This window comes from Neoarius graeffei, chromosome 14 (genome assembly GCF_027579695.1).
Source record: "Neoarius graeffei isolate fNeoGra1 chromosome 14, fNeoGra1.pri, whole genome shotgun sequence".
Classification (NCBI taxonomy): domain Eukaryota; kingdom Metazoa; phylum Chordata; class Actinopteri; order Siluriformes; family Ariidae; genus Neoarius; species Neoarius graeffei.
This window is the reverse complement of record NC_083582.1, coordinates 74,108,527-74,131,144: the sequence shown is the minus strand read 5'-3', so window position 1 is coordinate 74,131,144 and position 22,618 is coordinate 74,108,527. Positions and strand designations below refer to the sequence as shown.

Here is a 22,618-nt window from a genome sequence, read left to right as displayed (position 1 = left end):
GCGATTTCGGACACAGGGTAAGGGAATTTGGCCTCTGTGTCGCCTCATATTTCTTCCCCAGTTAATCAGGAAATCGTGGATTACAGCTTGAAAGTTCCGACACACTCCAATCAACTCAAAAATGTACAAGTTAAATGGGAAACGTGCTTCAGTTACATTCTGTTCACTATCATTTCCAGCGGTGCAAATAATAGTGGCACATGTTTTTGTTGAAAATAATTATTTCTTGATGAGGGATTTATTTTTCTCTGAATTCATTTATTTCAGTTAAAAGTTGGATTGATCCAGTATCAGGTATTCCTTTGCTGATAGCTGATTGGCTGAATTTCCCTTTACAGGCATGGCTTACAGAGATCCATGAGTATGCACAGAGTGATGCAGTCATCATGCTGCTAGGCAACAAGGTACGACAAACTTCACGTGCAACACACAATTTAAACACAAATTTAACACACACACACACACACACATATATATATATATATATATATATATATATATATATATATATATATATATATATATATATATTATATTATATATATATATATATATATATACACTTTGTTTTTTTGTTTTTTTCTTAGGCTGATATGAGCAGTGGGAGAGTCATCAAACGGGAGGATGGAGAGAGACTGGCCAGGGTGTGTTACAGTACAAACCATTACACACCCCTCCCACCCCAAAACTAACCTTAATGCAGTGGCATTTGTCGTAAATTATTGATGAACATTCAGTGAAGGTTGGATATTTTCACAAGCTACAGACTTTACAATAAAATAGAAATAGAAAGATGAGTGTTTGAAGAACTCATCAGATCTTCTGCTGATTTAAAAAGAAGTCAGATATCAAGACTGAAAATATTTTTGAACATTCTTACATTTCTGATATTTTTATACCAGCAAATCCAACTACATATCTGTTATTCCCGAGTGACACTTGAGGTTTTTCTGTAGCCAGCTGACGTGACTGAAAGGATAAATGGAACTGTACCCTGACTCTGTGTTTTACGTTACAGGAATATGACGTCATATTTATGGAGACAAGCGCTAAAACTGGTGTCAATGTAGACTTGGCCTTCATGACTGCAGCAAAGTGAGTCCAGTACTTCGCTTTTGTTTTTATTTGTGCATTAAATGGTCTGGGGATAAACTAGAAACAAGCAGCACAATTCTGGTGAAATTTGGTGATTTTATTAGCTCATCCAGCCGACAGGTGATGAGTTTACGTTATCATGTGTTGTTCGTTGTCCGTCCGGCGGCGTCCACATTTCACGAAAATCGCTTCTTCTCTCTCAGTTCTTCACCAATTTTTATTCTTTTTGGCAGGAAGGTCGGTCTGCCTGGGGTGCATATACAGAGGTGCTTGAAAGTTTGTGAACCCTTTAGAATTTTCTATATTTCTGCATAAATATGACCTAAAACATCATCAGATTTTCACACAAGTCTTAAAAGTAGATAAAGAGAACCCAGTTAAACAAATGAGACAAAAATATTATACTTGGTCATTTATTTATTGAGAAATATGATCCAGTATTACATATTTGTGAGTGGCAAAAGTATGTGAACCTCTAGGATTAGCAGTTAATTTGAAGGTGAAATTAGAGTCAGGTGTTTTCAATCAATGGGATGACAATCAGGTGTGAGTGGGCACCCTGTTTTATTTAAAGAACAGGGATCTATCAAAGTCTGATCTTCACAACACATGTTTGTGGAAGTGTATCATGGCACGAACAAAGGAGATTTCTGAGGACCTCAGAAAAAGCGTTGTTGATGCTCATCAGGCTGGAAAAGGTTACAAAACCATCTCTAAAGAGTTTGGACTCTACCAATCCACAGTCAGACAGATTGTGTACAAATGGAGAAAATTCAAGACCATTGTTACCCTCCCCAGGAGTGGTCGACCAACACAGATTACTCCAAGAGCGAGGCGTGTAATAGTCGGCGAGGTCACAAAGAACTCCAGGGTAACTTCTAAGCAACTGAAGGCCTCTCTCACATTGGCTAATGTTAATGTTCATGAGTCCACCATCAGGAGAACACTGAACAACAATGGTGTGCATGGCAGGGTTGCAAGGAGAAAGCCACTGCTCTCCAAAAAGAACATTGCTGCTCGTCTGCAGTTTGCTAAAGATCATGTGGACAAGCCAGAAGGCTATTGGAAAAATGTTTTGTGGATGGATGAGACCAAAATAGAACTTTTTGGTTTAAATGAGAAGTGTTATGTTTGGGGAAAGGAAAACACTGCATTCCAGCATAAGAACCTTATCCCATCTGTGAAACATGGTGGTGGTAGTATCATGGTTTGGGCCTGTTTTGCTGCATCTGGGCCAGGACGGCTTACCATCATTGATGGAACAATGAATTCTGAATTATACCAATGAATTCTAAAGGAAAATGTCAGGACATCTGTCCATGAACTGAATCTCAAGAGAAGGTGGGTCATGCAGCAAGACAACGACCCTAAGCACACAAGTCGTTCTACCAAAGAATGGTTAAAGAAGAATAAAGTTAATGTTTTGGAATGGCCAAGTCAAAGTCCTGACCTTAAACCAATCAAAATGTTGTGGAAGGACCTGAAGCAAGCAGTTCATGTGAGGAAACCCACCGACATCCCAGAGTTGAAGCTGTTCTGTACGGAGGAATGGGCTAAAATTCCTCCAAGCCGGTGTGCAGGACTGATCAACAGTTACCGCAAACGTTTAGTTGCAGTTATTGCTGCACAAGGGGGTCACACCAGATACTGAAAGCAAAGATTCTCATACTTTTGCCACTCACAGATATGTAATATTGGATCATTTTCCTCAATAAATAAATGACCAAGTATAATATTTTTGTCTCGTTTGTTTAACTGGGTTCTCTTTATCTACTTTTAGGACTTGTGTGAAAATCTGATGATGTTTTAGGTCATATTTATGCAGAAATATAGAAAATTCTAAAGGGTTCACAAACTTTCAAGCACTACTGTAGCTTCTACCCAAATTTGCATAATTGGAATTAATAATGAAGATATGGAGTAATTAAGCCCTAACAAGCAGTTTCCACACAAATCACTTCTTCTTCAATTCTTCACCGATTTTGATTCTTTCTGGCATGAAGGTGGGGGAACCTAGGGTGCATATAGTTTCTATCCAGATTTGCTTCATTACAATTATTAATGAAATTATGGACTAATTAAGCCTTAGTGAGCAGTTCAACAAAAATCGCTTCTTCTCGGTCAATTCCTCGCCATTTTGGATTCTTTCTGGCAAATAAGTTGGTATTCCTCGGATGAATATCGCTTCTATATATAGCTTGTATATAGTGTACATAGCTTGCAACATTTATTGCGTGAGGTGGCCCACTTTAGATCGTTTCTTCTGGACTAGACGTGGCCGGAGTGAGCTACGCCGTCACTAACGGTCTCGTTTTATCAACAGAAGATTGGCTGAAGGAACTGAAGTCATTTTTAAACTTGCTTTATTTCTTAATTAATGTGTTATTCAATTACGTTTTCAGTTTTAGTAACCTTATATCGTGACTCGTATTGGCAACTAATTGCAATTAAATATGATACTTATCGGCCTATTCGGTTTTTATCCATGTTGAATTTAGTTCGTTTGGTCCACGGCAGGCGTCGCTTATCCGCGCGATCTTCACGAGACTTGCGCGAAACTTCGAAACATGAAGTGTCAGCCAGGTGTCAGTGCCGCCATTTTGAAAACTGTTTTCCAAATGAAGTATTGCACAAAAACGAGTTTAAATGACGATTACTGCCTACTTTTTTCCAAACTTTCCTGATTGCTATCAAAACAAACAAAACTTCCAGCTTGATTACATCAGCATTCGAAAGAGGGCGTGCGCGTCTTTTGACAACGTTGGCAGATGTCGGTCACTTTGATTTTCACTGTACGTTTTACTTCCGTCCTACGATGTCTCGCACAGGTCTCAACGAATCTCGTTTACGCCCATTGCTTTGACATATGGACTGATATATTACAGAGCATATTTCAAACACTCATAACTTGCTATAGCAGCGACAAAATAGCGATAAAAAATGCATTCCGATATTTAATAAAATGAGAAATCGAATTTTGGTAATAAAAAATTTGCCTTCAGTTCTCCTTTAAAGATATCTGAAAAATGTAGTTACAGAAATTAATACTGTCCAAATATGACTTGTAGCAATATTTTGAGATGTTCTCAAACGTTCTCCCTAAAGTTAACTCGACTTACTTTAAGGAATGTATGTATTACTCATCGCGGAGCTCCCCATGTGCGAAGTGGGCAGAGCAGAGCTCCATACTTCAGAGAATATGGTAACGCATCGACCTGATTTTTGATGGCTTTTGCGACCGTATGACGTCCGTACAAACGAACAATGTTCATGTACCACCACAAGGAACCCAATCGTAAGTGCAAGGCAATGTGTCTCATAAACTCTTGACCACCAGACAACGAAATTTGTATCGTTACAGAATTTCCATAAGATAGATGTTTTTTTTAATCCAGTGCTTATTTTTAATTTGCTTTTTAAAAAATAACAAACACTGTAGCAGCCCCTGGCATTAAGAACAATAGCACAGAGTCTCTGACTGGTGTATATGCATTTTGTTCCTCTTGAACATGAGTATAGCATTGAACACCAGACATCAAACACCGTACACCGTTCACCAAGCACCATGGAAACTAAAGAAAACAAAGCAAATAATTAACATGACAAATACACAGTTTACAGACTGTGCTCTGAATGTTATACACCTTGTTCCGCTTAACCAAGGATCAACCAAACCTCTACAAGTTCACCAAACCTGCCCCGTTTTCCTCTACGCTCAAAGTCTCGTGCTAAACCACAGTTCAACCAAAACACCGAACACAAACTAAACACACTCCATAAACAGCACACACAAATTTTACACTGTGCATGAATGACGTATCGGGATGACAGACAGCAAAGCTTTATAACATACCATGCTAAACCTCTGACAGAGGTACATGGGGAATATAAACACAGCAACGAGCATCTGGAGTAGAACAAATACAGCTTCCTGGGCTGACAGCTCCGCCCGGAACATGAATAATGAGTGACAGCTCTGGCTGCCATTTATGTATAATTCAAACGAATCCTGTTGTATTTGTTCTTAATTTTTTGCCACTTCGTTCAACAGGGAGTTGATTGGTCGATGTCTGGAGCTGCCCAGAGAGCCGAAGTTCCAAATCAATGATATCAACGAGCAGACACCACAGAAATCAGGCTGCTGTGGCTTCACATAGGACCATACGAGACACGATAACGGATGAGAGAAGATATAAGAACGAGGTGCAATGAGAAAGAATAAGAAGAATGATCAGAGATGTTTCAGGCCAAATGCAGCCCTTAAACCTTAAGAGAAGCCCATGATGTACCGTAAATGATACTTTGAAGGAATGTGATTGTCCTGAGCAGGTCGAAACCACTCCAGTCCTAGAGAGCACGTTTTGTTTGGTCAAATTTGCCTCTTTGGAATATTACTGTGCAGTAGTTTGTTCTGCTTCCTCAAAACATTGCAGCACAAACTTCATGGTTATATTTAACGGATGTCAGTCATGAGACACCAGTATGATGTACTGTAATCTGAAACATAGTAGTTCTGTAATTAAACTTGTTACAATGGCATAGATGATGTAATGGGGAAAATATTATTTACAGTTTATTGCATCACATGTAAAAAAAAACTAGCAGTTACTAGTGGAATATATATATATGTTATTTACCAGCTGCGAGGTCTGTATGGTGAAATACCGTGACCGAGGTCTTGAAAGTGCTGAGCGAGGCCCTCTGGGCCGAGGTCAGTATTCAAGGCCGAGGTCACGGTATTTCACCATACGGACCGACCTTAAGCTGGTAAATAATATATTTATTTTTTTCTTTACCAAATTCTAACAGAAAATGAGAACGCCTGAAAGGGAAAACCGAGTCGAGCCGCCATTTTGAATCCTCATTCACGGCTGTAATGCAAATGGCTTCCTCCTCGGTATACAAGTGCACTTCCATGGCAGGAAAAAAACTACATTTTGCCGCCTATGTAGTCCCCTATTTATACAAAATTGAGTCATTCAGGATTCAGCCATGTTTTTGCTCGGCGTTAGCAACAGTTAGAGGTTTTTAGCTTTCTCCTGAAATGTTCTTTGATTTCTTCTTCCTCAGGGTAGTAAAACTCGCTTTCGCTGTGAACACTGTCATTATCGCTATCCATGCTGTAAAATTAATGCTATTCTCCTGAGAAATGCTGGCAAAAATTTATAAGATTTTTGATAATCTTATAAATCTTATTAAAAAAAGCTAAATGTTGACCAAAAATGCTACTATGTTTGTTGTTGTTGTGAACGAGCGAGTCGCCAGAGGTCCGTAACCGGCGTCCGTAACTGGGATCCGTATCGTAGGATACAGACCCGCTCGCCAGCCAATCGGAGCGCAGGATTTGATGGAACCCGGACTGTGAAAAAAAATAATTAACAGTTATTCCACTCAATCTCATCGTACATGAGCTGATAGCCGACGAGGCGGGTAGCACTGAGTTGTTTATAATTCATGTACGACGAGATTGAGTGGAATAACTGTTTTTTATTCTATCCACATTCACTGGATTTTGAGAAACAGAGCATTTTTATTTTTGTTTTTTTGCAAATTCTATAAAAAAAACTTTGTGCAAAACGTCCGACAGAATAATAAATGTAAACGAACTGGCGATGATGATAATTCTTGAAAAATAAAAAAGATACGTTATTACCATCAAATACTTTTATTCCATATTTTGTTGCTTTTTTTGTATTTTTGGGGGTTTTGTTTTCAAGTAGAGTTTTTATTTCATCCTCGGTTGGTTCAGCAACACACGCCGCCATTTTGTTTTTCTCTACTCATGGTATATGAGCTGATAGCCTAGTAGTACTGTAGAGTAGCCAGTCAGAGCACACGATTGCTCATATCCAGTGAATGTGGATAGAATAAATTGGTATATGGTGTTTATTAGTTATATTCCATTGAAGGGCTTTAACAAAAGACGTATAGCTCAGGAAATTTGTCCCAGGATTTTCTTTTTTTTTTTTTCCAGGAAAATATCGACCAGAAATTTTCAAAATATTTTAGCCTCAGAACTTTAGACTCCGATACGCAAATCAGGAACATAATCCGAGGAAATGTATATCATAGGAACGTTAATCCAAGAACTTTAAGCCATAAACTTTAGCTCAGAAAATGTATCACAGAAACTAAAGCTCAAATTATTTAAAATATCCAGAAATTTTAAGGGGGGGCGGCACGGTGGTGTAGTGGTTAGCACTGTCGCCTCACAGCAAGAAGGTCCAGGTTCGAGCCCCGTGGCTGGCGAGGGCCTTTCTGTGTGGAGTTTGCATGTTCTCCCCGTGTCCGCGTGGGTTTCCTCCGGGTGCTCCGGTTTCCCCCACAGTCCAAAGACATGCAGGTTAGGTTAACTGGTGACTCTAAATTGAGCGTAGGTGTGAATGTGAGTGTGAATGGTTGTCTGTGTCTATGTGTCAGCCCTGTGATGACCTGGCGACTTGTCCAGGGTGTACCCCGCCTTTCGCCCGTAGTCAGCTGGGATAGGCTCCAGCTCGCCTGCGACCCTGTAGAACAGGATAAAGCGGCTACAGATAATGAGATGAGATGAGAAATCTTAAGGCAGGAATTTTATACTAGGAGCTTCAGCCTGGAAATTTTCGACCTTGAAACATTACAAAAGCAACTGTAGATCAGAAACTTTACTCCATAAACCTTACTCCAGGAAATTTGGCCCTGAAGTGGTGAAAGAAACAGTTAGTCGTGCATTTCTATTACCGTGCCTCTGTTGATACATTACATTACAGGCATTTAGCAGGCGCTGTTATCCAGAGTGATGCGCAACAAACCCAGAGCAGCCTGGGGAGCAGGTGGGGGTTTGGTGCCTTGCTCAAGGGCACTTCAGCCATTCCTGCTGGACCAGGGAATCAAACCGGTGGCCAAATTTCCTGGAGTAAGGTTTATGGGGTAAAGTTTCTGATCTACAGTTGTTTTTGTAATGTTTCAAGGTCGAAAATTTCCAGGCTGAAGCTCCTAGTATAAAATTCCTGCCTTAAGATTTCTGGATATTTTAAATAATTTGAGCTTTAGTTTCTGTGATACATTTTCTGAGCTAAAGTTTATGGCTTAAAGTTCTTGGATTAACGTTCCTATGATATACATTTCCTCGGATTACAGTATGTTCCTGATTTGCGTATCATAGTCTAAAGTTCTGAGGCTAAAATATTTTGAAAGTTTCTGGTCGACATTTCCTGGAAAAAAAAAAGAAAATCCTGGGACAAATTTCCTGAGCTATACGTCTTTTGTTAAAGTCCTTCAATGGAATATAACTAATAAACACCATATACCAATTTATTCTATCCACATTCACTGGATATGAGCAATCACGCGCTCTGATTGGCTACTCTATAGTACTACTAGGCTACCAGCTCATATACCATGAGTAGAGAAAAACAAAATGGCGGAGCATTTTTGCTGAACCAACCGAGGATGAAATAAAAACTACTCGAAAACAAAACCCCAAAAGTACAAAAAAAAGCAACAAAATATGGAATAAAAGTATTTGATGGTAATAACGTATCTTTTTATTTTTCAATAATTATTATCATCGCCTGTTTGTTTACATTCTAAGTGGAAATGATTTTGTCGGACGTTTTGTATAAAGGCCTTTTGGTCCCAAAGCTGCTTCTCTATCCTTTAGGCCATGGCTTCACCTTATTTGTTAATCTCAAAACCAATGATTTTGATGCTGCAATGTTTTTGGGAACCTCGGCTTAATTGTATGGCCCTCCAGGACTGGACACTAAAGCTTCATGGGCAGAAGTTAAAATGAGTTGTAGTTATCAAAATTAAAACACTCCCTGTGTGTGCAAACCCTGTTCACTGTACCTCTGCACATCCTGTATGAAACCACCAGAGGGCGCAACAGTGCAAGTGGTGTGAGAAAGTGGACTGAATGGAAACCAGAGACAGTCAGGTCCAAGCTGAGTCCACTACCACCAGCTGCTTTATTTCACCATGAATGAGAAACTAAAACAAGTTGTGTTATATGAATTAAATCATGTTTGAGGGAGAAAAAAAATGTTCTTACTGACTGAAATTATTCGGGCCAGTGATACGAGTTCATATCAGGTGGGCTTTTTTTTCTTTTCTTTTTTAAACTACGAAAATACAGTACTGTGCAAAAGTCTTAGGCACCCTATTGTTTTTCATACAAACTTTGTTATAGATTTCTATTTTATGATTTCTACATTATCAAGTCAAAACATTACAAAAACATTTTAGAGTTCCAAACGTTCATTCGTTTTCCAGCACAAAATTAAATGCTACAGAAAAAAAAGTTTGTATCTGAGCAGTATATTCCATAAGAGAGCACTTTTCAGATGAAAAAAGAAAACATAATGAAGGCTGCTGGGTTTTGGTGTAAAATGAAGAAGTGAGTGTGACAGTCAAAGTGTCCAGAAGAACTGTGGCTGGTTCTGTAAGATGCTCAGGAAAACCTACAGCTTGGGACATTTCCGCACTGCACTCACTCACTCACTCACTGGACTAAAGCAAGACTACAATTATCGACACCTTTGTCCACAGTTATCAACACCGTTCCACAATTATCGACACCCAGATGATTATTTATTTAAAAAAGGTTTTTTTAAATTGGTATGTAGTATTAAGTTAACAAAACATAGGTTTTATTTAAAATTTGTTTTACATAGACTTATTTAGTGGGTGGCACGGTGGTGTAGTGGTTAGCGCTGTCACCTCACAGCAAGAAGGTCTGGGTTCGAGCCCCGTGGCCGGCGAGGGCCTTTCTGTGTGGAGTTTGCATGTTCTCCCCGTGTCCGCGTGGGTTTCCTCCGGGTGCTCCGGTTTCCCCCACAGTCCAAAGACATGCAGGTTAGGTTAACTGGTGACTCTAAATTGACCGTAGGTGTGAATGTGAGTGTGAATGGTTGTCTGTGTCTATGTGTCAGCCCTGTGATGACCTGGCGACTTGTCCAGGGTGTACCCCGCCTTTCGCCCGTAGTCAGCTGGGATAGGCTCCAGCTTGCCTGCGACCCTGTAGAACAGGATAAAGCGGCTAGAGATAATGAATGAGATGAGACTTATTTAGTACAAAATATATTTTATATAAATATATGGATGTCGGTGTTTACGTAAATGAGGAAGTAATTCTAATGTTTATCAACAAATTAACTGATAATGTTTAACCTGCGTCAGAAAATCTTTTTTTTTCACTTTCTAAGTTTTCGTCGATCACATTTTCTTCATCATTCGTCGTTGTTTGTATTAATTTCTAGTTTTGTCGTTTACCAATAAATGTCAACAGGAAATTGACACTCTAACCACATGAAAATCCAGGTCAAAGGTCGCATGTCATTCCTCAAACCAAAATATAAAATGTCTACGGATAGATATTTACAATATTGTAGATATTTACAACAAACTGCAAAATATATATATTATCTGAATGGAAGAGAAAAATCTGAATATTTCAAGCATGCAATTTTTTTATATGCTCGGAATTTAATTCTGGTCTAATTCTATTTATTGCAATCGGATTCCAAATACTCGATAAACATTCCATTCTGTTATGAATCAGGAAAAAAAAAAGATAAATCACAGCACTTTTATTTTTTTAAAGTACTTCATCTACTTCAACAATGTTACACAAAGATCGATCCATAACAGTCGTAAATGTCCCTTAATTCCACAGGGTGTCGATAATGGTGGACACCGGTGAAAGTGATCACTATTATCGCCACCTCACGCACGTGACTTCTCAAACGCACGTTTAGATACAAAATGTCAGCTGTCAAATGAAAGAGTAAGAAACAAAGTAGGTTTCGACGAGAAGATCATGAAATATCCGTGAATTTGATCAGTAAAAACATGTCCATGGTCTTTCTACCACGCTTACCTGCGATGATAACGTCCAGGTTTTCCGAAAAATTGCTGATCGTGCGAAAAAAATTCCATCTCAGGTAACGAGCTGTGTCATCAGACGACAAGATCAAAGAGTGAGGCTTCAGGTTGATTAATTAACCAATAATAACTGTTGGAACTGAAACTCACCTTTTGTAAAATTGTTTTTTATTGGTATATCTGAAAAGGTGTCAATAATTATGGACTGTCGATAATTGTAGCCGCCGCTCTAGAATTTTTTTAAAGCAAAGAGTCGTCTCACACCAAATATTGACTTTGTTTCATTTATTATGGCTTACTGATTACTGTTTATAGTATTTTATTTTTAATGTTAACATTTAATTTCATTATTTTTAAGCCATTTTTGGTCGACAGCATTTCTTTACATGTGCCTAAGACTTTTGCACAGCACTGTAGCTTATGTTGAGTAATGAATTTTTATATTTTAAGGCTTGCACAAATAATAAATACGGGCTACAAACATTTCTACACCTTTAGCCTCATTAAAACGGGTCAGATCTGATTAAAAAAAAAAATGAATGTATATGAAAATTGGAATCACTCCAATGCCCTTTAACTGCCTGTTGTTCCCAATGAAGGAGGCGTGGTCTTCATTTTTGATATCACTCATGAAAGAAAAACCATTCTTATTCTTACATGAAATGATTTGATATTTAATTTTAAAACTGTCTTTAATTGTTTTTGTGCCTTTTATTCATACATTACATTACATTAATAGCATTTAGCAGACGCTCTTATCCAGAGCGACGTGCAACAAACCCAGAGCCACCTGGGGAGCAGTTGGGGGTTCGGGGTAGAGGTCTGCGCAGGTCGGATTTTTCAGTCCCGCTCCTGCCCGCGCCTGCATTGTGCAGTCCCGCTCCTGCCCACGCCCGCAAAGAATTATGATTTTCAGTCCCGCTCCTGCCCGCGCCCACAAAAAAATTATGATTTTCAGTCCCGCTCCCGCCCGCAAATCCTGCATGATGCAGACGTTCGCGTTATTTCTCAGGAAAGTTCTTGTCTTGACACAGTGTGATGGTGCCCCGCCCCCTACTTTGAGTGGATTTGAGCATAAATATCTACAGCTCACGTTCACGTTTGTTATTATTTACCTTGTTTCTGAATTCAGCATGTAGTGTCTCTAATAATAATAATTAGTGCTGTCAAGCAATTAAAATATTTAATCGCGAATCGCACATTTTTATCACATGAGAAACCATTGTAATTCTCTGATCAGCATAAAAAAGTGAATGGGCTTGCTTTGTACCAATGGTGTTTTGTTTTTTTTTTTATTGCAAAGCAGAGCTAGTAAGAGAAGTGAATTGATTTACTGCTTGAGTTAGTCTACAACTCTAATCAGAGAGACAGGTTACACAGTGCCGGTAGGCTTGACTCAATGCTATCCCAGAAATCCTTCCTGTAATATGCAAATTTGGCCGCCTCTGATTGGACAGCCAAATTTGCATATTACAGGAAGGATTTCTGGGATAGCATTGAGTCAAGCCTACCGTCACTGTGTAACCTGTCTATCTGATTAGAGTTGTAGACTAACGCAAGCAGTAAATCACTTCACTCATGGTTCTCTTGCTAGCTGGATGTGAACTGCGAGTCATTAGAGTGATCAAAGGATTTCCCGTTAGGGTGATCAATGGCAAATTTAAGATGCTATTCCTCACTCAATCTGGCAATCTGACTCTCTCTGCAAATTTAGGCATCTTAAAATGTTTTTATTAATGCCAAATAAAATATCCAGCACAAATTATATATGATAGACATAAATTAATAGTTTATAAATTTTATTTCAAACACGTTTTTAGTTAGTGGAACTGCAGCTTATCAACCCTCCCGCCCGTGCCGCATATATGCACTCCCGCTCTCGCCCGCGCCGCATATATGCACTCCCGCTCCCGCCCGCGCCGCATATGTGCACTCCCGCTCCCACCCGCACGCGCATATGTGCACTTCCGGTCCCGCCCGCGCCCTCAATGAGCTTTCAAAATTTGTCCCGCGCTGCACTGCTTTACGGCAGGTCCCGCGAGTCCCACGGGACTCCCGCGGGAGTGCAGGACTCTAGTTCGGTGCCTTGCTCAAGGGCACTCTAGCCATTCCTGCTGGTCCAGGGGATCAAACTGGCGACCTTTTGGTCCCAAAGCTGCTACCTTTTAGTCCATTGCTTCCTGTTGGTAGTGGACCCAGACTTTTGGACCAAACTCTATGGTACGTTTTCAAAAAGACAAACATGTGGAGTGTATCTGTGTCTTCATTTCTCCAAGTATTATTACCGAAGTATTATAAGATAAGATAAAACTTTATTCATCCCTCGGTGGGGAAATTTACACATTACAGCAGCTCACTAATAAAAAAAAGTGTCAGGAATAAACAGTAACAAAAATAGAATCTATATCACATGACCTAATATCTATCTTATGTTGGGATTTAAACCCTAAATTGTCTATGAGATTGACTATCGTTGTTGTTATTATTCAGGGACGAATTTATAGAGCAGAAGGATAACCAGTCACAGTGTACCAGTTTTGTTAAATTATTAATTTTTTTTTTTTTACTTAATCTAAAATAACACTGCACTATTTATCCTTGTATGCTGCAGAACAGGTGACAGTATGATGTTGCGAGTATGTTTCCGAAGTCTGAAGTGAATGGATTTAGTGTCTCAGGGTCTTTTAAGGTCATTTCTTTTGCTCAAATGCATGTTTGCATGAAGCGAGAGTGCACAAAGTTGTTTTTTTTGTTTTGCTTTTAGTTTTTTTTTGTCCCAAGTGTTTGAATTAAAAGCTTGAATTTAAAACTGTGACATTGAGATTTGGAAAAAAAAAAAAAAAACACCTGTAAGTAAATGTTTACGTCAGACTTTAAAATATAGTTTGGAGAACCTTTATTTGTGTGTTATCCTTCATTCTTGCTTGATGTTGTCTTTTTTTATTAACTTCCTGTAAACCAAACCTATAGATCACTGGCATTCAATTATGTTTCAGCTCTTAAGTGCATCTTCAAACCCCAAACCCACACAAGGCTTAATAATACCCTGATTTAGCTGCATCAGGTGGGTGTGGCGAGAAAAATCCACAAATGTTGGGCTTAAAACCACTGGGTAATGCTTTTATCTACACCAGTACTCATCTATTCATCATTATTCTATCCACATTCACTGGATATGAGCAATCGCGCACTTTGATTGGCTACTCTACTATTAGGCTATCAGCTCATATACAGTGAGGAGAAAAAAACAAAATGGCGGAGCGTGTTGCTGAACCAACCGAGGACGAAATAAAAACTTGTAAACAAAACCACAAAATACAAAAAAAAACCAAGCAACAAATTATGGAATGAAAGAATTTGATGGTAAGAACATATTTTTTTTTTCATTTTTCAAGAATTATTATTATTATTATTATTATTATTATTATTATTATTATTATTATTAGAGCATTTTTTCACAATTTGCTCCTGTCATTTCACCGGTTTGTTTACATTCTTCATCTTTAAGCATTAAAATTTCAAAGTTGTTTGAAAATTACATCACTGAAATATCCAAGGAAGAATTAAATAAATGTCAAAAGCTATTCTATACTTCGGCAAGACAGCACTTTCTACAAAAAACAACACTAAAGGCAATTTGTGCAGCCATCGATAGGTTTTTAAGAAGTCCGCCTAAGCAGAAATGATTTTGTCAGACATTTTGGATGAAGTTTTTATTCATCGGCTTTGCAAAAAATAAAAATACATTTGGTCTGTTTCTCAAAATCCAGTGAATGTGGATATAATAAAACAGTTATTCCACTCAGTCTCGTCGTACATGGTTTATAGGTCATGTACGACTCGATTTCATGGAATAACTGTTAATTATCATTTCATTCACATATTCAGTTCATTTATATGGCCAACTTATGGTAGCAGAGCTGAATTAAATAGATTCTCTTACATATCAATGAAATGCATATACATTGGTGCTTGAAAGTTTGTGAACCCTTTAGAATTTTCTATATTTCTGCATAAATATGGCCTAAAACATCATCAGATTTTCACACAAGTCCTAAAAGTACATAAAGAGAACCCAGTTAAACAAATGAGACAAAAATATTATACTTGGTCATTTATTTATTGAGGAAAATGATCCAATATTACATATCTGTGAGTGGCAAAAGTATGTGAACCTCTAGGATTAGCAGTTAATTTGAAGGTGAAATTAGAGTCAGGTGTTTTCAATCAATGGGATGTCAATCAGGTGTGAGTGGGAACCCTGTTTTATTTAAAGAACAGGGATCTATCAAAGTCTGATCTTCACAACACATGTTTGTGGAAGTGCATCATGGCACGAACAAAGGAGATTTCTGAGGACCTCAGAAAAAGCGTTGTTGATGCTCATCAGGCTGGAAAAGGTTACAGAACCATCTCTAAAGAGTTTGGACTCCACCAATCCACAGTCAGACAGATTGTGGGCAAATGGAGGAAATTCAAGACCATTGTTCCCCTCCCCAGGAGTGGTCGACCAACAAACATCACTCCAAGAGCAAGGCGTGTAATAGTCGGTGAGGTCACAAAGGACCCCAGGGTAACTTCTAAGCAACTGAAGGCCTCAAATCAGTTTTGTTTTGGAATGGCCAAGTCAAAGTCCTAAGCTTAATCCAATGGAAATGTTGTGGAAGGACCTGAAGCGAGCAGTTCATGTGAGGAAACCCACCAACATCCCAGAGTTGAAGCTGTTCTGTACGGAGGAATGGGCTAAAATTCCTCCAAGCCAGTGTGCAGGACTGATCAACAGTTACCGCAAACGTTTAGTTGCAGTTATTGCTGCACAAGGGGGTCACACCAGATACTGAAAGCAAAGGTTCACATACTTTTGCCACTCACAGATATGTAATATTGGATCATTTTCCTCAATAAATAAATGACCAAGTATAATATTTTTGTCTCATTTGTTTAACTGGGTTCTCTTTATCTACTTTTAGGACTTGTGTGAAAATCTGATGTTGTTTTAGGTCATATTTATGCAGAAATATAGAAAATTCTAAAGGGTTCACAAACTTTCAAGCACCACTGTATTCCTGAAAATATTTGAACCAGATACAGTTAAAAGTTAACTTCATACATGTACAAAACATGTTTTGTCAAATTGACTGTTTGGATTATCGGAATATTGTCCTATACACATCACTTTCGGCTCAACTCCCTTCAGGTGAATATAGTTCATGACCACTGTGTGGCGCTGACGTGTGCAGTGATTCTAATCAGACGAGCAGACTCTGATCGGCTCGTTTAAGTGTGAAAGGGGTCATCATGATAGAGTCTTCCAGTAAAATGACTGCAAACAGGATGTGAAGGAGAATGGAAGACCGTAATCTGTGCTGAATCACTGAACGAGTTTGAAATGAAAGTGAGTAGACGAGACTATTTTTAAACGCTTTTAATAACACACTGTTATTGAGACAAAAATCTTCCATGAGTCATCGATGAGAGAGTCGATTTCGCCATATGTGATAGGAGCCATGTTCCTAACATGTACTGTATCTTGGAAAACAGTCCTCCTCCAGGTGTGATTCCTCCTCCCTCTGGGCCTCAGACTTATTTGATGTTGTCAGTCCAAAGTGCCATCAAATCTTCATTGGTCTCTCCGGCCGTGAGTCTAAACAATAGGGTTTCCTCGTTGCTGAGGTGAAAAACAAGAAACAGCTAATGATTGCGCCCATCTGTAGCGGATATGTGCGTCTGAAGCGCGGGAACAGCGACCGCCGGGACGCCATTGTGCACGCGGGCCTTTCTGCTGACTTTCCTCTCTGAGCTAATTTATCTGCCGGAAGCAGTGTTGTCCTAACGCTGTCGCAGTGGACAAAAAAAAAAAAGACTGGCCAGATAATGAAGCACTGCTGGAATCGTGATGAGGCCCATCGGGGTATTTGAACTCGGTCATAGTGTGCCATTATCTCCTCAGAGTGAGCTTCCTGATCACGCTCAACTGTTTCCTGTGCCTCAGCAATCCGGCCACCTTAAAACTCTGGCTGCATTCCAAATAGTTCCCTACTTCCTTTGCAAGTGTACTACACAAGGTTTAATGATTTCTACACCTTCACTAGTGCACTATATGTACTGTGCAAAAATCTCAGGCACACTATTTTGTGTACAAATTTCATTATTGATAAATTTATTTGATAAATTGGGCGTTATTTGATGAGTTGGTCCAAAAACAGTTTTCCAAAAAAATAATGTAATCGAAAATAGGTTGTATGTCAATAAAGAAAGCAACGTGTTACATAAGAGATCACTTTTTTCCAACAAAAAACATAATGAAAGCTCCTGAGTTTTGTCTGCAAGCAAAAGAAGCAAGTTTGACCAAGTCTCCAGAAGAACCGTGGAAGGTTCTTCAAGATCTCATCTCATCTCATTATCTGTAGCCGCTTTATCCTGTTCTACAGGGTCGCAGGCAAGCTGGAGCCTATCCCAGCTGACTACGGGCGAAAGGCGGGGTACACCCTGGACAAGTCGCCAGGTCATCACAGGGCTGACACATAGACAACCATTCACATTCACACCTACGGTCAATTTAGAGTCGCCAGTTAACCTAACCTGCATGTCTTTGGACTGTGGGGGAAACCGGAGCACCCGGACGAAACCCATGCAGACACGGGGAGAACATGCAAACTCCACACAGAAAGGCCCTCGCCGGCCACGGGGCTCGAACCCGGACCTTCTTGCTGTGAGGCGACGGCGCTAACCACTACACCACCGTGCCTCCCTCTGCACAAATTTTGCCAAATTAAAAAAAACAAGGGTTGTCACACACAATTTTGACTTTGTTTCGCTTCTAACCGTTTACTGCATGTTGTAATATTTTTCTTTTAAGTAGAAAGATTTTAGTTCATTATTAGCTCATCCGGCTGACAGGTGATGAGTTTATGTCATCATGTGTTGTCCGTCATCCGTCCGCCGTCCACGTTTCACAAAAATCGCTTCTTCTCTCTCAATTCTTCACCGATTTTGATTCTTTTTGGCAGGAAGATAGGTCTCGCTGGGGTGCATATACAGTAGCTTCTACACAAATTTGCATAATTGTAATTAATAATGAAGAATGGAGTAATTAATCAATCCCTAATGAGCAGTTTCCACACAAATCGCTTCTTCTTCCTCAGTTCTTCACCGATTTTGATTCTTTCTGGCATGAAGGTAGGGGTACCTAGGGTGCATAGAACTTCTACCCACTCCGGCCCTGTCTAGTCCAGAAGGAACGATCTAAAGTGGGCCACCTTGTGCAGTTCTACTCTCAAATATTTGAGCTGGTCTGGTTGAGAGTAGAACTGTGCAAGGTGGCCCACTTTAGATTGTTCCTTCTGGACTAGACAGGGCCGGAGTGAGCTACGCCATCATTGACGGTCTTGTTTCTCAGTGTAAATGAAGAGTTTTGGGAATAGGGGTTATACTGTATGCAACTCTCAGTAGAAAAGAGTTTATAAACCCTTATAAACGTGATGCTTATCTATAGACATGATGTTTTCTGTCAAACGATCCAAATACTGCACACTGCTGAACTATTTGGGATTCAGACCTCATTCATAAGTGCAGTATTTCTACTCCATATCCAGCACATTATACACAATATAGTGCCCAATAAGGTGGAATTTATGATTCAGATACGAACTCACAGTTGTCTGTACTCCCTATTGCTGGGTTTCACGTGACATCACATCCGCCTCATTAGTTATTCAAAACTTTAGCTGGTGGTCTACCAAAGCTCATTTGGCAAAGCATTTGTACGGAGAAGATGCGTTACTCGCATGAAAAATGCCTTATGCTTACGTTGTTTTAGGTGGTTCGAATCAATCAAACCGTGAAACTGATAAAAGTTTCTTCAGGGTTCCCTGTGAACTAATAAAAAAGGGTGAACAAACACAGGATTTCACAAAAAGATGTGGAGAAAGGTGGCTTTTGAACCTCTCAGTGAAATCGAAGGGAGCCGAGTCGAAGCATGCTCGAGTTTGCAGTGATCACTTGGTGAAAGGTTTGTATTTCCCTCTCAGCTCTGTCCTTTGTGTTTTCCAAGTACTTTTCTTGCTATGTGTCGTTATTTTACGGTACTTTTTTTAGTCACGAAGCACTAAAGTCCCCAGCTGTTTCTTTGTTTACTCCTCACAAAGTCCATATGCATGAAGGTCGCGACAAAATTCTTCCCCAGCCGTACAGTTACAATGCGCCGTGATCACTTCTCCGTCTTGTTTCACTAAGATCCAGGTCTTTAAAGTGGTTTCTGATGATCTTTGTGAATGATTTAGCTGAGAGATAAGAGTCAACACAAGTGAGAATCAAGCCAACTGTTTATACTTCAACTTGCAGCGCTTTGTTATAAAGATGCAAACGAAAAGCTTAAAAACATACTTATACGGGCAAAAACAATACAGGATTCATTGGGCAGTGACTTGATAGCGAGGTCCTTTACCCAGCCACATACAAAAGTTGTAACCCTCCATACTCTTCCACACTTTCATCTGTTTTGCGGTGTAGAAGGACGTATGCAACACCAGATAGTTGGAGATGTCGGGGAACTCGACTGAAGGGTAGTTTTCGAGATCGTATGACAAATCCTTCTTTCCCAGACTGTAGGGGTCGATTCCACTGCACATACGGTAGCAATCTTCTGAATATACCTAAAGCGAGCAGTGGCTTCTAGATTACGAGTGTACTCTGATAAGTTATCGCTAGTGGTTTACACTACGGCAGCCGTTTAGACCACCAGCTATTTCACTTCCGATAAAACCACTCAGAAAAGTCATGTGACTGAAACCCAGCAATATGTATTGCATAGCATATCAGAAGTGTAATGTACAATACATGTGTATATAACTGCACTATAAACCCTATATATTATCCAATAAACTGCACAGTTGGCAGGTATTTGGGACTCAGCCTTGGTCATGACTCATCCTACTCTCTATGTACTCTGTATATACTGGACAATAGGGTAAACAATAGGGAGTCATTTGGGATTTGGGATCTCCCCCTCGCCTCTGTTCAATACGCTTATTGTGTCACGTAAATTTTCATCCCTATTGTAGAGCGACATCCTCATTTTCCTGTCATTCTCCCCTGCGTGTGCAGCCTGATTTTTGGATGTGCTTTCTTTTCAAGGACACGTGTCGGCTTCAAAAGCCAACAAACAGCCGACGCTTGACTAATGAGTCTCGAGGCCTGGCTTGGTCGCCTGTTGACAAGCAAATACTGTTGACTTCCTCTTCCACCATGGACATGCTGTATGCATTAGCAGTAGATTTTTAGGCCAAGTTGGTTTCAGGCTGCCAGCTTGCCGCCTTCTAGGCCCCACTCCTATCAGAGTTTTAGCGAGGGCTCCATTCATGTTTGCGCAGCATTTATTTTTGAGTTAATTGTGTTCTTTGTCGAAGCCTAGATTAGATTACTCTTTGGATCACCTGTTTGAATGTCTGGTGAGTTTACTCTCGAGGATCAATACCAGTCTACCTTTGAAACTTTGTATGTTGACCAAAATCTCATGTCAAAACCCCTAATTTGTTTAGATACGAGGGCTCTCTTGACATGCATCTGTGTGGTCTGTAGGCCGTAGTAGAGTTGAGCTTAACTCTCTTGTGTCTCGGGGTTTTGAGAGTTCTGTAAGCGTATCAGGAAAGTGGACTCGGCTGATGGACAGAGAGACACATCAAGTGCAGTAAAATCCCACTTGTCTCTCAAATGCACCTGTGAACAGCCAAGAGTCCTCGAGAGCAATGATGAAGGAGCACTTAAACAAAGAGAAAAAATGATAGAAAGACAAAGAGAGTACCAGTACCATAAAACATCTACCAGAGACTAGACTATTTTTTTTTACTTTTTTTGGAGCTTTTAACTCCACTCACTCATTTCTTCCAATATTGTACAACTCCATAGTCCCTTTGTAAATGCACTGCATAAGCAGTGGCGTAGCCAGGATTTTTTACATGGGGTGGCCAGGGGGGGGGCAGGATATACAAAGGGTGGCCATGCTGTGACTAAATAAGGGGGGGGGAGGGGGTTCCAGGGGTGACCCCCCGTGAAATTTTGAATTAGCTAGATTTGATTTCCTGTATTCTGATGTATCTGGTGGCGTATCTGGTGCCTAACTCATGAACAAAACCCATGTGAGCCAAGAGGTCAGAAATTGATGTATTAATTTATTTATGTAACATAAAGCACCTGCAAAACAAAGAAGCCATCCAACTTGTTTACTCTAGTTAAGCATCAGGATTTTAACGATCACTACTAAAATGCAAAAGTAAAAACTAAAAGATCACCTGTCCCAGGCACCTGGGAAGTAGTAAGGATATTAGTTAGGCTTGAATAAAGAGTGCTTTGCTCAGGAAAAGGAAAATACTTGTATACTTAACTCATACATACAACATATGTACACGCTTACAACATGTTGTGATATTGTCCATTGTAAGTACTGTACAAACTAAATGTGTTGAGTTACAAAATGTTTGTGTGTGTGTGAGTGAGAGAGGGAGGAAAGTATGTGCACTGCATGTACAACCCCGAGTCCAAAAAAGTTGGGACAAAGTACAAATTGTAAATAAAAACAGAATGCAATGATGTGGAAGTTTCAAAATTCCATATTTTATTCAGAATAGAACATAGATGACATATCAAATGTTTAAACTGAGAAAATGTATCATTTAAAGAGAAAATTAGGTGATTTTAAATTTCATGACAACAACACATCTCAAAAAAGTTGGGACAAGGCCATGTTTACCACTGTGAGACATCCCCTTTTCTCTTTACAACAGTCTGTAAACGTCTGGGGACTGAGGAGACAAGTTGCTCAAGTTTAGGGATAGGAATGTTAACCCATTCTTGTCTAATGTAGGATTCTAGTTGCTCAACTGTCTTAGGTCTTTTTTGTCGTATCTTCCGTTTTATGATGCGCCAAATGTTTTCTATGGGTGAAAGATCTGGACTGTAGGCTGGCCAGTTCAGTACCCGGACCCTTCTTCTACGCAGCCATGATGCTGTAATTGATGCAGTATGTGGTTTGACATTGTCATGTTGGAAAACGCAAGGTCTTCCCTGAAAGAGACGTCATCTGGATGGGAGCATATGTTGCTCTAGAACCTGGATATACCTTTCAGCATTGATGGTGTCTTTCCAGATGTGTAAGCTGCCCATGCCACACGCACTAATGCAACCCCATACCATCAGAGATGCAGGCTTCTGAACTGAGCGCTGATAACAACTTGGGTCGTCCTTCTCTTCTTTAGTCCAAATGACACGGCGTCCCTGATTTCCATAAAGAACTTCAAATTTTGATTCGTCTGACCACAGAACAGTTTTCCACTTTGCCACAGTTCATTTTAAATGAGCCTTGGCCCAGAGAAGACATCTGCGCTTCTGGATCATGTTCAGATACGGCTTCTTCTTTGAACTACAGAGTTTTAGCTGGCAACGGCGGATGGCACGGTGAATTGTGTTCACAGATAATGTTCTCTGGAAATATTCCTGAGCCCATTTTGTGATTTCCAATACAGAAGCATGCCTGTATGTGATGCAGTGCCGTCTAAGGGCCCGAAGATCACGGGCACCCAGTATGGTTTTCCGGCCTTGACCCTTACGCACAGAGATTCTTTCAGATTCTCTGAATCTTTTGATGATATTATGCACTGTAGATGAT

At 39.8% G+C, this 22,618-nt stretch overlaps 1 protein-coding gene across 1 annotated transcript in view; it reads left to right on the top strand.

Annotated features, from left to right (window-relative positions):
- LOC132897844 (ras-related protein Rab-37) overlaps positions 1 to 5,642 on the top strand; it is a 49,084-nt gene extending 43,442 nt beyond the window's left edge. The window contains exons 6-9 of the mRNA XM_060939084.1: positions 339 to 404; positions 588 to 644; positions 1,019 to 1,095; positions 5,147 to 5,642. Coding sequence (XP_060795067.1) covers positions 339 to 404; positions 588 to 644; positions 1,019 to 1,095; positions 5,147 to 5,252 — 306 coding nt within the window. The 3' untranslated portion in view covers positions 5,253 to 5,642. The remainder of the gene's footprint in view (positions 1 to 338; positions 405 to 587; positions 645 to 1,018; positions 1,096 to 5,146) is intronic.
- The last annotated feature ends 16,976 nt before the right edge of the window (positions 5,643 to 22,618 follow it).